At 46.4% G+C, this 13,311-nt stretch overlaps 3 protein-coding genes across 4 annotated transcripts in view; 1 reads left to right on the forward strand and 2 right to left on the reverse strand.

Moving 5' to 3' along the window:
- Window positions 1-104: 104 nt before the first annotated feature.
- mfsd6l (major facilitator superfamily domain containing 6-like) lies at window positions 105-3,090 on the reverse strand. Of its 2 annotated transcripts, none has more exons than XM_019858487.1 (2): window positions 2,938-3,090; window positions 105-2,196 (listed from the first exon to the last, which is right to left on the reverse strand). In XM_019858487.1, the coding sequence occupies exon 2, from the start codon at window positions 2,153-2,155 to the stop codon at window positions 470-472; it is 1,686 nt and encodes a 561-aa protein (XP_019714046.1). In that variant the 5' UTR covers window positions 2,156-2,196; window positions 2,938-3,090; the 3' UTR covers window positions 105-469. The 2 variants fall into 2 exon arrangements, with proteins under 2 accessions (XP_019714046.1, XP_019714047.1); XM_019858488.1 differs by lacking the exon at window positions 2,938-3,090 and adding an exon at window positions 2,698-2,849.
- A 643-nt stretch (window positions 3,091-3,733) lies between these two features.
- LOC109508474 (phosphoinositide 3-kinase regulatory subunit 5-like) lies at window positions 3,734-11,005 on the reverse strand. Its single transcript, XM_019858485.1, has 17 exons — window positions 10,593-11,005; window positions 9,895-9,995; window positions 9,739-9,807; window positions 9,516-9,654; window positions 9,279-9,348; window positions 9,007-9,184; window positions 8,755-8,923; window positions 8,328-8,396; window positions 7,490-8,238; window positions 7,261-7,383; window positions 5,831-5,962; window positions 5,539-5,632; window positions 5,379-5,455; window positions 4,885-4,978; window positions 4,714-4,796; window positions 4,516-4,634; window positions 3,734-4,250 (listed from the first exon to the last, which is right to left on the reverse strand). Exons 1-17 carry the CDS (start codon window positions 10,690-10,692, stop codon window positions 4,106-4,108), a joined length of 2,511 nt encoding a protein of 836 aa, XP_019714044.1. The 5' UTR covers window positions 10,693-11,005; the 3' UTR covers window positions 3,734-4,105.
- The window catches only part of ntn1b (netrin 1b), a 31,579-nt gene continuing 26,363 nt past the window's right edge, over window positions 8,096-13,311 (forward strand). Inside the window, exons 1-4 of the mRNA XM_019858486.1 lie at window positions 8,096-8,203; window positions 9,509-9,609; window positions 11,585-11,875; window positions 11,958-13,000. Of these exons, the coding sequence (XP_019714045.1) occupies window positions 11,986-13,000 (1,015 nt within the window). The 5' untranslated portion in view covers window positions 8,096-8,203; window positions 9,509-9,609; window positions 11,585-11,875; window positions 11,958-11,985. The remainder of the gene's footprint in view (window positions 8,204-9,508; window positions 9,610-11,584; window positions 11,876-11,957; window positions 13,001-13,311) is intronic.

Consider the following 13,311-nt stretch of genomic DNA (forward strand, 5'->3'; position numbering starts at 1 on the left):
TTCCTCTCTTATTCACCGAAAAACTCATCAACGGATTTTTGTGCTCAGGCCAGAACAATAAAAGCATTAGTGTCAAAGGTGGTGACCATCTTGTTACTTTCTTTCATTCTGTGTTTTGTTTCATACTGTAGTTGTGCTATTGGGCTGAAATACCGTGTTTAATTTTAATCAAAAATGTATTTAGCCTGATCACTTATGTTTTCTTTTAGGAAAGCTCGTTGCACGCCTTACAAATTCTGTCAGGGTATGTAAACTTATGAGCCCAACTGCACAGGCAATTGAAAACCTCTTTTTGGAGGAGGCATATTTTCGTGAAGCACAGCAGAGCTCGCTCACGATCTCGGCAACGTGGTCTGGTCCGAATTCTTTTGTCCAAACTGGATGACACTGTTCTGCATTGTTCATTTTGCGTTGAAACTTCACACTTGAGTGTTTGGTGCATTCGTTACCCGTGGTCACACTGTACAGACTAGCGGCTTAGTGTCCTTCCATAATTGTTGTTATTGCTGCTGTCGTCTTCCATCGCTTTATCCAGCCAGTCTCTTTCTTCGTCCGACTCCGAGTCGCTGGCCTCACTGGTGTCTGCCGCCAAAAGACGAGAATAGTTGATCCTGTAGTGGTGGGGGGCGTTGCACTGGAGCAAAGGCAGACATATGCACCACAGCATCATAGCCGCGGCCAACCCTCTGAACAGCCACTCCAGCCCACACCAGCGAACCACGAAGCCTCCAGCAAAACTTCCCAGTGCACTCCCCAAGTCTAAGGACAAGACATTGTAGAGCCTCTTGATACTCCTCTCTGTTCCTGGCGTGGCAATGTCATCGCTCTGCACCTTCACGGCCCACCAGAAGGCTCCGCAGCTGAAACAGCTCATAAGCTGAGCAGGTAGCACAGCCCACGGTCCCCACAGGAAAGAGTAATACAAACACTGCGATCCGAGACTGGCCGCCCCCAGCGCCAGCACCCTGCCTGAGCTGAGCAGTCGAGTCAGTCGGACAGCCACCAGCGGGAAGGCGGCCTGTGAGAGCGCCGCGAGGCTGAGGGACACGCCCATGTGCAGCTCGGTGCTGCCGTGATCCTGCATCTGCCACAAGAGGAAGTTGTCCACAGCCGAACGCGTCATCCCCACCAGCAGGGCGGTGACGGCGCACAGCGCCGCGCGCCGGGAGCCGCGTACCAGCTGAATGGCCTTGAGCAGCCGGTTGACCTGGCCTTGCTGCTTGTTCAAGTATAGAGGGAGGAAGGCCGCAACGGGCAAGGCCAGCGCTGACACGCCGGCGTAGCAGAAGAAGTGCACGGCGCTCCTGGAGGTGCGTCCGATGATTAAACAGTTTAACCGGCTGACCAGCAGCCCCGCTCCGCCGGCGCCGCACGCGGCACCGAGTAAAGGCCACACCCCGGCGCTGCTGTACCGGTCTGAAGCATCGGCAAAATCCAGATAATCGTACAGGCCGTCGTCCGCCGTCCACTCAAGAGGTGCTGCCACCAGCTCCCATCCAGACACTGTGATAAGCACTAAGAAGAAGAGCTGATGTTGAACGTCCATCACCTTCAGGCTGGACAGAAAATCCGATTGGCCTTCCTCTTCATGTTCCTCAGCGTCCCGTTTGCGTTGCGACTTCTTCTCCTTCACCGAGGCGAGAGTCGTCGGATGGAACTCAATCGTGCTGTTGGTATTGTTTGGTCTTACCGCAGGAAGCTGTGACGTTCTTCCTACTGCAACAGATGTTCTGTTAACAGGAAAGGCGATAGTAGACCAGGAGTCAGCTGTGCTGACGTTTTGGTGAGACTCTATGGGTGACGGAGTGCTTCTCAGACTCGACCCGTTGCAGGAGTTGATGTGTGTTTGCAGATCTACAGGCGGAAAAAGAACCACGACAAGGGCGGCCACAGCTGAACACACCACAGAGCCGTGTATCACCGCTCGCCTCTTGTTGTATATCTTGGCGAGCAAGCTGGCCAGGGGCCGCCACACCAGCGAAATAAGGTGCTTGGTGCCCATGATGATGCCCGCCATCTCAGGAGCGAGGCCCAGCTGTCTGAAGTACAGCGTGAGGAAGGGGAGCAGGCAGGATTTGGCACAGGAGTACACCAAGTGAAAGGCTCTCGCCAGAGCGAGGGTCTGCTTGACATTGATCTGCTTGGTCTTCTTCATGGTGCAGTTCCTGGGTGCTTGATTGGCTTCACATGGAGCAACTAAGGGACACACAGTCAGAGATACGTGTGAGAAAACAAGCAGTCAAAAACAAAACAATCAAACAAACAAACAAAACCATCCCTTGAACATCGTGATGGGATTTCTCACCCATTCATATGATGGAAAATGTACTATTTAATATTTAATTCTGGTATTAAATTCAAAAGTGACATTATATAGTAGGCCTACTATACGTGAGCTTCACGTTTGGAATTGAAATACTGAAATAAATGAAACTTCTCTGTTTCGCTGAGATTCACTCATTAATGAATGTATACATTTTCGCGATGTACAAATATCACTCTAAATACATTTATTTAAAGAGTGAAACAATGCAACCAGCTGGCGGGTGATTCAAAAAATATACCTCACAGTTCGAAGCATGATCCAATGCAACCACAAATGTCAATTTAAAATGGATTACTCTCCGTTGGTGTCAATCAAAACTGATCATAGAGAGAATGTTTGACATTTGAAGACGTTTCTCCTCCAACGTGTACCTGATGAAATGTCCGTCGAGCGCGCGTACGTTTATCACCCAAACGCTTATTTCAAATCAAGTTTAAAAAAATATCGCTGAAGCGAAAAGGTTCATTTCGTCTCTGTCGAAAAGAATAAGGAACTTGACAGTCACTAACACCTGTCAGGCCGGATGCGCCAGTTAGAGACGTGGAGTTAGCGTCCACGTCATATTACCGTCCGCTGCCTTCACGTCATAAAATAAAACATGAAAGATGTACCTTTTTATCTCTTCCCTGCCCGACGTCTTAAATCGTTTCGGGTACATCTTCTTCCATCACGAAGTGCAGCATTAAGACCACTACTTAGTACCTCCACCTGTTCCCAGATAGCACTTGTTCGGCAACGTTTACAGGACACCTGGACATTTTTTTTTTTCGTAAGACTGCAGCGACCCCTTCAGACGCGGATGCCTAAGTACAAACGTTTCATTAATGGCTATAATGTTTGGCATCCAAAAACATTTGGTTGCCAATGACAACGTCTCACCATAATTCTGACATGCACAAACTCTTTGAGCATGTGTTTGCATGGGAAAATGTGAATACACAATCTATCCGTCCAGTAAAGTTGTGCACCATCAGTAAATTTGCAATACCCAAGATAATTTCATTGAAAAATATTTTTTATTGTGTGTGTGTGTGTGTGTGTGAGAGAGAGAGAGACAAAATTTGCAAAACATAATGCCATAAACAGCCTAAAAACAAATATTCATAGATAACACACACAAAAAAACGGCATCTTTTTAAATATAGTACAGCGATTAAAAATACTGGACTATTACTTATAAAGAGCACATATCTTGAGGCGATGTTGAAGAAAGTCTTGACAACTGAGAATGACTCTAACAACAAAAATGACAACAACAACAAAACCACACGCTTCCACTCCATAATGTGTTGCAGAATAAACCTGAAACAGAGCTGTGTAACAATGTTGCCTTTTTTTCCCCCCCATCTTTTCATCTATTTTCTTTTTGTCGCCATTGTTGGTGGTCCATTCCAGTCAAGGTGTTTTCATGTGTGAGAGAGAGAGAGACAAAATTTGCAAAACATAATGCCATAAACAGCCTAAAAACAAATATTCATAGATAACACACACAAAAAAACGGCATCTTTTTAAATATAGTACAGCGATTAAAAATACTGGACTATTACTTATAAAGAGCACATATCTTGAGGCGATGTTGAAGAAAGTCTTGACAACTGAGAATGACTCTAACAACAAAAATGACAACAACAACAAAACCACACGCTTCCACTCCATAATGTGTTGCAGAATAAACCTGAAACAGAGCTGTGTAACAATGTTGCCTTTTTTTCCCCCCCATCTTTTCATCTATTTTCTTTTTGTCGCCATTGTTGGTGGTCCATTCCAGTCAAGGTGTTTTCAGGCATGCGAGGCAGAGAAAGAGATGAAGGGAAGGCAAAGCATGGAACAGTAAGATGGGTGCAGAGGCTGGACTTGGCCTGGTGAAGGTTTGTATTTCCAGTCTGAACTGCTTCCCGGTTTGCAGCACAAAGACACTTCAAGCCTAAGGACACAGACAATAATTTATGGTCATGTAAAGAAGCTGGAAATGAAACTCCTCAACTCATTTCAACGTTGCCCCTGAACAGCAAGACGTCACAAGATGGTACTAAAATACTAGTTTTATTGCTTTGGCCTCAGCGTGAAAACAGTGAATCTGTGATGTTTCATTTATTTATTTTTTGTTGTTGTAAATAATGTAGCATGGGTTAAAAAAATAAAACGACCTTGTAGCCTATAAGGCTTTTTTTTGGTGTGCTTCGTAGTACCTGGTGACGCTTTGCAGAAACTTCCTCTCGTCTTGATCCAGACACACAGCAAAGGTTGTCCCAGCTTTCCCACCGCTGACCTCAACTCTGTTGACGTTCACCTCCGATTTCGAGGAATTCTACCAGAGAGTTGTAAAGGGAATGGGTAAGCAATAAAATAAGATGTGTTATTTTCAATATATACAATAAAATGTTCACCTGGCTGTTGCTCTTTTTAGACTTGGAGCAGTGCTTTTTTGGGACTTCCGTCACTGAGAGCCATAAGCTTTCGTTTCTATACTCTTGATAGACACAATGCGAATGCATTTCAATATGTTAGATAGTTGGAAAATAAATGTTGAAAAAAAATGAATAGATGAAATAGCAGACCTAAATGCTCAGCTTTGCTGAAGGCTTTGTGAATATTGACGGATGTGCAAAGCATTTCTGCTTGGGTCCGTTGACTCCTTCCACTGCAGGCCACCTGCAATCAATGAACTGAACTGGTTGAAAAATATGGTTACTCAATATTTAATTCTGTTCGTGCTAAGTGCCATGTCCGGTTCAAAGTAGCCCCATTTTTTTTTTTCATCATTCAAAACAGTTGCCAGGTGTGTTACTAACATGTCCATGCCAACATTTTGTCACAGTGGCCCAAGGATCAACAATTGCACACTTTTCACCCTCTTTTTTGTTTTTGTTTGTTCCTTTTCACCCTCGTTGTTGTTTTGAAGAGGCCGTCCTGTCGAATGCAAATGAGCCACAGCACAGACAGAAGATTTTGCGGTGCAATTTCACACTTGACGGTTGGGTAGACACGCCAGACACCCAACTATTTGTATAAAACCCATTAAAATGTTTCATAATTTGCTCCATTTTAGCACCTTATTGTAGGCCACACTCAGCATTAAGGGGACAGCCTCGCTCTCTTCATCAATCCCAAACCTCTTGCTGGCAGCACCTGTGAGAACAATGCCATTCACATTAGACAAAGTGCACGTCTGCTCTGTTAGTCAAGTGTATGTCTGCTTCCGTGTGACTCACCCATGGTCTTGACCGCTCTGGTTGCAGCCGTGTGTCCGAGCTCTACTGAATGAATAAATACTTCACTTCTCTTCTCTCCGTCAGCCAGGGTCAGCTGTGCAAACGAAATTAAATTAGAAAAAAACACACTTTCCACATTGATGAACCTCTGAATCAATTAAGAGTTCAGAATTTCACCCAAAATACTTTGGACAATTATGACAATTGTTGGTCTGTGCAAGATACTGTACTGTGATTGGATGACCTCGGTGAGCTTTTGATATGAACTCAGGGATTCTTGCAGTGTACAAACCTCAGCCCGGTAGAGCTGCACCAGGACTGGTTGGTCTGCATGCCTACAGTAGTAAAGAATCAAGTCAGCCATCAAAGGAAGCTCCACCTCCCGGCCGTTATTTTCGGAGACACTTTCTTCTTTCCATGCAGGCTGCAATACAGAAAACACCTCATTTGACTTGAAATATTGTATAAGGTATTTCTATGAGCGTAGTCCACTTGAACAACACATTTTTTAATCCCCATAACAGGTGATGGGAGGAGGTGGGTTTGATGACCTTTACATTAGTGGTCCCCAACCAGCGGTCTGCAGACCGGTACCGGGCCTCGGTCCGTTTGGTACCGGGCCGCTCAGAGACAGACCTGCGACCTGTGAGCAAATTGACTCCACCAGGCGTGACGTCGACTGTGCCCGACTCGAACCAATTGGAGTTCTCCTTTAAAGCTTGCGTGGAAAGTTAAAATAACCAGAAGCCGCCAATAAACAAAATAAGTAGAAAACAGAAAGTAAAAGTAACGAACTGACCAAACGTACAGTTTTATCCGCGCAGCTGTTGACTTCCGAAGATGAAGCGATTTTGACAAGAGAAGCTCCTGCCCTCGCGGTATATCGGGAGAAACGTGGACGAAGAAGCTTTTCTGTGTGGTATGTCGTCAAAAACAAGGTAATACAAAAAACCTGATGAATCATTCAAACAAGTCACAAAAATGCGACTTTGAACAGCCTGCCCTCGTAAACGTTAATAGTTTCGTCGCTAATAACTTGCCAGTAACCACCGAATGGAAGCAGCAATCAATCTTGCCATCGTTTGACCAGTCCCATTTACAAGTAGCAATGATGCTATTGCTAACGCCGTATGTTGGACCGTAACTTAAACATGATTACGTTTACCTTATAAGACGTATTTATTATTCCTAATTGGTCCATTTCTTAGTTCACGGTGTTATTTTATTTTATTCTGCATTTGTTGTGGAATACAATAACACTGTTTGAAAGGAATTGACGTTAATAAAATGTTGAATTACTCTATTATTGTCGTGGTTGTCGGTACCAGTGGTTTAAAACTGTCAATTTAAAAGGAATAACAAAAAATCGTTGCCGCGAACAGCATGGACTTGTCTCAACCGGTCACAAAAAAGGTTGGGGACCACTTCGCTGTATGACGTCAAACTACAGGTTTTGGTGGTGGCCATCTTTTCATGTTCGTGAAGCCTAGGGCAAACACTGACCCAAAGGAATGAAGAACCGAAAGACTTGAAAAATGTCTGCTGACAAGATAACTGCGTGCCTTGTTCAAGGGGTGAGAAAGTAAGCAAGTGGTGTTGCTGTTTTTCGGTGAAAGTGTACAAATTGGCGCTGATCCATCATATGTTTCCCTTTGGGGCCATGTTGGTGATCATCGAGTGAATGAATGAAGCAGACCGTGCTTATTTTTTCAATTTGATTACCTGACAAAGTACATCTGAAGAGAGACTGAGCAGACTGTGGACACTCCGATCATACCAGGGATCCATCATTCCCAACATCTGGGCTAAATCTGTGGTGCTGTCATCTCGGCAAATACCATTAGGCTGCCAACAAGATGTGAGGGGGGATTAATAGACGCTGAAAGCCCAGACAACAAATGCACATCCCGCCAGTGGAAAGGAGTATGAAGTTGTAAACAAGTGATCTCACCACAGAGGCAGCTTTAGTTGGATGTCCTGATGATTGTCTTTCTCTGGGAATTCCTGTAAATGTTCTTTTTGAGGGAACAAAGTAAAACTGCAACCGGCACATTTTGGTGAGCCTGGGACATTTTGACTCTTTCTCCTGCAGGTTGCTGTAAGCCCTCGCCAGTCGTCCGGCCTCTCTGTCCCGACCGAAGACGAGGACTTGCACCAGAGCCTGCTCTGCATCGGTTTCGGTGCAGCTCAGGATGGGCCTTCTGCGGATGCAAAGATGCTTCTGGGGGGAAAGAGGCTCTTCACCGGTGAGAGGACACGACACGGTAAATGCATTCAGAAGTTGATCTTGGTTGGATTGAGATTGTTTGAGCTGTGTCCCAAGACTGCGTGGGTTCTTGAAAAACAAGGCGAAGTTCTCCATGCCTAGGAGGCTTTTGGATTTCTTCTTGGGCTTCTTTCTACGTTTTGACTCACTCTTTTGTCCCTCAGCTGTGCCCTTATGTCCTCCGACTTCAGCGAAGTCACTTTCCACAAATAATGAGGCACATGTTGTGGACACCGAAGAGCTGGAAGACGGAGAGTGACAGGACAACGAGTCCCTCAAAGAGGAAGGTGGCGTGGAGAGAGAATGCTTCTCCAAGCCCTGATCCGCTTTGCTGCTCTGCATGACTTCTTCCTTCACATCATCCTCATCTCTTGTGAGACATGCCAGAGAGGAATCCAGGTAGCATTCTTTCATGAGAATAGTATTGAGAAAATCTGGAATATGAAGAACACGGTTACGGGAGTTGACGAGAAGTTCGAGATCAGTTAACATGTTTGTGTGGAGTCGTTCAAAAGGTTCTCACCAAAGTTGTCGTTTTCCCAGTATCTGGTGTGACATTGGGGAAAGGGTAGCAGGAAAGTCTCAGCGAACCCTAATGATACAGGAAAAGATGCTGAGATTGAGGAGCAGTGGGGTCTGAAGTCGGTCTTGACAGGCAGGTCACTGCTGATAATTACTACTACCGGTGTTCATTTAATTCTCAACCGCTTGGAGTGTCTATAGACTATTTAAAAAAAATGTAAGACTACTATACATAATTAAAATAACTCATTTGGATGGCACCCTGGCTTGTAATATGGAGAACAGTGGTTCTGTCATCGCCATGGCAACTGTGATTCACCTACCTTAGTGGTCAATAGACTGCAGCGGTTTGGGCACCTGTCCATTTGTGATTGTGCACAAAGCTGTATAAACGCCTCGCTGCCAGTCTGCTCCGATACGTGACTTACCAGTATCCAAGTAATCGTGTGCACTTGTGGGAAGAAGGCCTCGTCTGAGCCCATCAAGCGTCTGTACAAGACACTCTCGGGCAGTGCTAAGATCTGCTGTGGAAGCTGCTGTCTCCATGCAGCAAGTTACCTTCTCCAGTAGCTGCTCCAGCTCAACCGGCTGTTTTGTCTAGAGGAATGTCGGGGCGTTTGTTTTAGGAAGAAATACCCAGAAACCCAGACATGTGAAAAGAAATAGAAGCTTGTTGCCACCTGCAAGGCATCACGGAGTCCCTGCAGGTGGATTTTGGTGCCCAGAGCAGCTTGGAAGCTGTGCAAAATGAGGGTGATAGTGATGTCTCGCTTGGACTGATGGCTTACGCTCAGCTGCTTGGAGACCGATTGGACCTCAGGCGGGATATCTTCATCTGGACTCACTAAGAGCACGATCCTGACCAACACCAACACCCATACACACAAAGAAAGCAATTATTTCTTTATCCCACAGATACATATTCAATCTTCAGGTGTCTGATTGAGCTTACATGGTTTTAGAGTGTTGGTTCTCGGTGGCAATGCCGTGCTCCGTCTTCACCAGTCTTTGAAACGATATGCCTAAATCAAAAGTAGAGTCAGTGTCGGCGGGCGACATCCTGAACTGGTTGCTAGCCAATTGCAGGGCACGCGTAGACGACCAACCCTCTGCGCTCACAATCACAATTTAGAGCGTTCTCAATGGAACAAACGATGCTAAAAATCCCTTTGCACGTTTTAGGCTTCACCTGGTGCTCTGAGCTCATTGTAGATGATATTCAGCAGGCGTTGGCAGGCGGTGCAGTAAGGATCCGGCCAGGACAGGAATTGGTGGAAAAGCAGGTAAGCTTCCAACAGCACATTACAATCTGGGTGTAGGTAAGGTGTCTGAGGGACAAGAAAATGTGAACGGATGATGATGTTAGACGGTGCGATAGGTCCGGAGAGACCGCTTGAATGGCAATCACTCACTTTTAAAAGTGTTGAGGAAAACAGGAGAGTAAGCGGCACCACCAATTCGTACCGACATTGCACAAGCACCTGCAAAAGACGGAGAGTTAAAAATGTCCTCATCCCTCTGACTGCGCTGACCACGGTGGAAAAGGGTGTTGCCGGGTGAATTTTCACCTCCTTTGTTTTCTTGAGAATTGTCTGCAGAAGGAACGGGAAGTTGTGGGGATCTCTCATGACCAGTTCCTCCAAACACCAGCGGTTCATGCACAGACCGGCTGATCAGACAGACGAAAGCACGCATGCAACTTATTTCTCTTTTTGGGTTTCACTCTGATGACGGGTGGCAAACATGTTCTCTGTTTGTTTTTTGCTTTTCTATTTGTATAGCTTGTTCGCCAGGTTTGAACACCTGCTGAGCAAATGAAGTAAGATGATGGCCAGAAAAGACTTCCCTCGAGCTGTTCTATCTTGTCTCTGTATATGGTCTGACGCATAGCAAAGACTCAACAAAGCAGTCGCAATCATCATTCACAAGTAAGGGCATTTAAGAGCTCCCAAGAGATCTGTTGAGCCCCACTCACCACAAGCGTGAGAGAAAATAGATGCATGAACATATGAATCATATTCTGGAGAAATGGAGTGACTGACATGAAATCGCGCAAGACCGAATCTGAATATGCCACTGCTGGTTGCAGCCAAAAACTCTGGAGCAAAACTCAAGTGGTGTTGAGATGCTGTTTGTGCATCGCTGTGACCCCAAAGGAAAGGTAATAAATTGCAAGTTTTCTGCTCACCAATATGAATTCACGCCGCTTTCATAACTGTATCTCGTTTTTCTTTGAGCCAATCCATGTTTTGCTGTTGGTCCCTACCGTTCCAAAGTTGCTTGTCAGGAGTGTTGAATTCAAGGTCACAGAGGCAGCGTTCAAGGACATGCTGCAGACGATCCTCCGTGCACGAGTTTTGTTCCATCGTCTCCAGTTGCGTTCACAGCAGCCACAGATAAGAAAAAAAGGGGAAATAAAAGGAAGCAGTCTATTATTGTATAAACAAAACCTTCAAAATGATCTTATTATATTTAAGAGTTTCCATTAGCTACTATTTTTTTTGGAGCCGGTTATTGATCCCTCAGTATAAAAGATACGCTTGAGAGAAACAGATGCAGAACAACAAATGTCCAGTCTACACAATGCCGCCTCCCACTTCCTACTCACACCATTCGCTTACAGTCTGCCCAAGCTCAGAAGACTGGCCACAACTTCTTCATTTCCATTCAGAAATTTAGCAGCCGACGACCAACGTCATCTGAAAATTGCCACGGAAATGACTCTGCAAGTACGACTTCCTACTTGATACCTATTTTTCCGATAACAACATATCCACCGAGTGGTGATAGAAATGATTATTCAAATAAGAATGAAACCAATCAAATCTAATGCGACCAATTTTCTATTGGCCTCTCCGGAATGAGTTTGTTCCAGACTGATATTGCCCATTATTTCCGTACAACGCCACATCTATAATGAGAATACGACTGGAAATGGAATTGCTCTGAGACTCCTCAGGAAGTGTGACCTTTGGGACGTGGCCGCTCATATGGATGTTTCGATATTGTTTCACAGTGCCAGGGAAGCGCGACGAAATAATTCGCGATTATCAGACCAATGATTATATCGAAAAAATGTACATCGATGTGACAGAACATTTTTGGGATATTATTTAAATGAATAGTTTAAAAAAAATGAATTAATTGTTGTCCTGAAAGGGCTCAACACGCACACTGGATGTAGTAGATGATTTTAACCACAAGATGACGCTGTCGCCCACCAGTGATTGCTCGATTGTTGACCCCTCTCCCCTGGAGGAGTGAGAGGACCCCCCTTTTTTTTCTGCATCCCACCACAGATGGAATGGGACAGACGGAGCCGAGGGTGGCCAGAGGTGTGACTGACTGTGGACACACACAGACAGAGCGACTCACAGCCAGCCGGCCTTTCACATCATCTCATTTCTTCAGAGAGGAAAACACACGATCACAAGTTTTTGTGTGCGCGTGTGTGTGCGTAGCTGAAAAGGTTATGATTGATATTTTTAGGAGTTTTGCAGCACGCTAACCGGCTGAGTAGGTTTGATTTTTGTTAGGGCTCTTTTCCCGGTAAGAATATCTCCTACTCGTACTCGCGAATGTACTCGATTGTCATCTTTTCAAGTGCGCTGATGTTCTTTTCTCCTGCCAGGCGAAGTCCCCGCGACGCACGGACTAAAATGCGAAGGATTTTGGAGCTTTGGCTCACCTTAGTGACATTCTGCGCCCTGGGCGAGAGAGTTTTGGGGGGCTACGGACTGAGCATGTTTGCCGCCCAGTCCTCCCCCCCGGACCCGTGCTACGACGAGAACGGGAATCCCCGAAGGTGCATCCCCGACTTTGTCAACTCAGCCTTCGGCAAGGACGTGCGAGTGTCGAGCACGTGCGGCTCCCCCGCGGCCAGATACTGCGTGGTGTCCGAGAAGGGGGACGATAGGTCGCGAGACTGCCACACCTGCGACGCGGGGGACCCCAAGAAGTATCACCCGTCCGCTTACTTGACGGACCTGAACAACCCGCACAACCTCACTTGCTGGCAGTCGGAGAACTACGCGCAATATCCCCAGAACGTCACCCTCACCTTGTCCCTGGGCAAGAAGTTCGAAGTCACTTACGTGAGCCTGCAGTTTTGCTCCCCCAGGCCAGAATCCATGGCCATCTACAAGTCCATGGACTACGGCAAGTCCTGGGTGCCGTTCCAGTACTACTCGACCCAGTGCAAGAAGATGTACAACCGGCAGAACAAGGCGGTGATCACCAAGCAGAACGAGCAGGAGGCCATCTGCACCGACTCGCACACGGACATGCACCCCCTGACCGGGGGTCTCATCGCCTTCAGCACCCTGGACGGGAGACCCTCGGCGCACGACTTCGACAACTCGCCCGTGCTCCAGGACTGGGTGACGGCCACCGACATTAAGGTGATCTTCAGCCGGCTGCACACCTTCGGGGACGAGAACGAGGACGACTCGGAGTTGGCCCGAGACTCGTACTACTACGCCGTGTCGGACCTGCAGGTGGGCGGACGGTGCAAGTGCAACGGCCACGCGTCCAAATGCGTCAAGGACAGAGAAGGTCAGCTGGTGTGCGAGTGCAAGCACAACACGGCGGGACCCGAGTGCGACAGGTGCAAACCTTTCCACTATGACCGACCCTGGCAGCGCGCCACGGCGAGGGAGGCCAACGAGTGTGTCGGTAGGCCAAAATCCTCGTTTATTATTTGCTTTCTCCTGTCATTACTTGAATCGGCTACTATGGGATAACACCAATTGTCTAATTATGGTCAAACTCACCCTTTACGCGCGGGAATTGCGCATTGACGGATGGAATCAAAGGTCGAGTTTTCCCAAAAGGAAAACCAAACCCGTTTTTGATATGCACACGTTTCGAATTAATTTTACGTTAGTTTCACAAAAACCACTATCCAGCCTGTTTTTCATTAGAGTACTGTAATGTGTGTGTGTGTGTGTGTGTATGTGTGTGTGTGTGTGTATATATATATATAT

This window comes from Hippocampus comes, unplaced genomic scaffold (assembly GCF_001891065.2).
Source record: "Hippocampus comes isolate QL1 unplaced genomic scaffold, H_comes_QL1_v1.1 scaffold48, whole genome shotgun sequence".
Taxonomy (NCBI): Eukaryota; Metazoa; Chordata; class Actinopteri; order Syngnathiformes; family Syngnathidae; genus Hippocampus; species Hippocampus comes.

Excerpts from the sequence above, each read along its gene's own strand:
- mfsd6l (XM_019858487.1), bottom strand. The coding sequence starts at position 2,155 with ATGAAGAAGACCAAGCAGATCAATGTCAAGCAGACCCTCGCTCTGGCG.
- LOC109508474 (XM_019858485.1), bottom strand. The coding sequence starts at position 10,692 with ATGGAACAAAACTCGTGCACGGAGGATCGTCTGCAGCATGTCCTTGAA. Across the intron at positions 9,996-10,592 it reads TGACAAGCAACTTTGGAACG|CCGGTCTGTGCATGAACCGC; the intron begins GTAGGGACCAAC and ends CTGTCTGATCAG. Across the intron at positions 8,397-8,754 it reads ACACGATTACTTGGATACTG|GGTTCGCTGAGACTTTCCTG; the intron begins GTAAGTCACGTA and ends CTGTATCATTAG.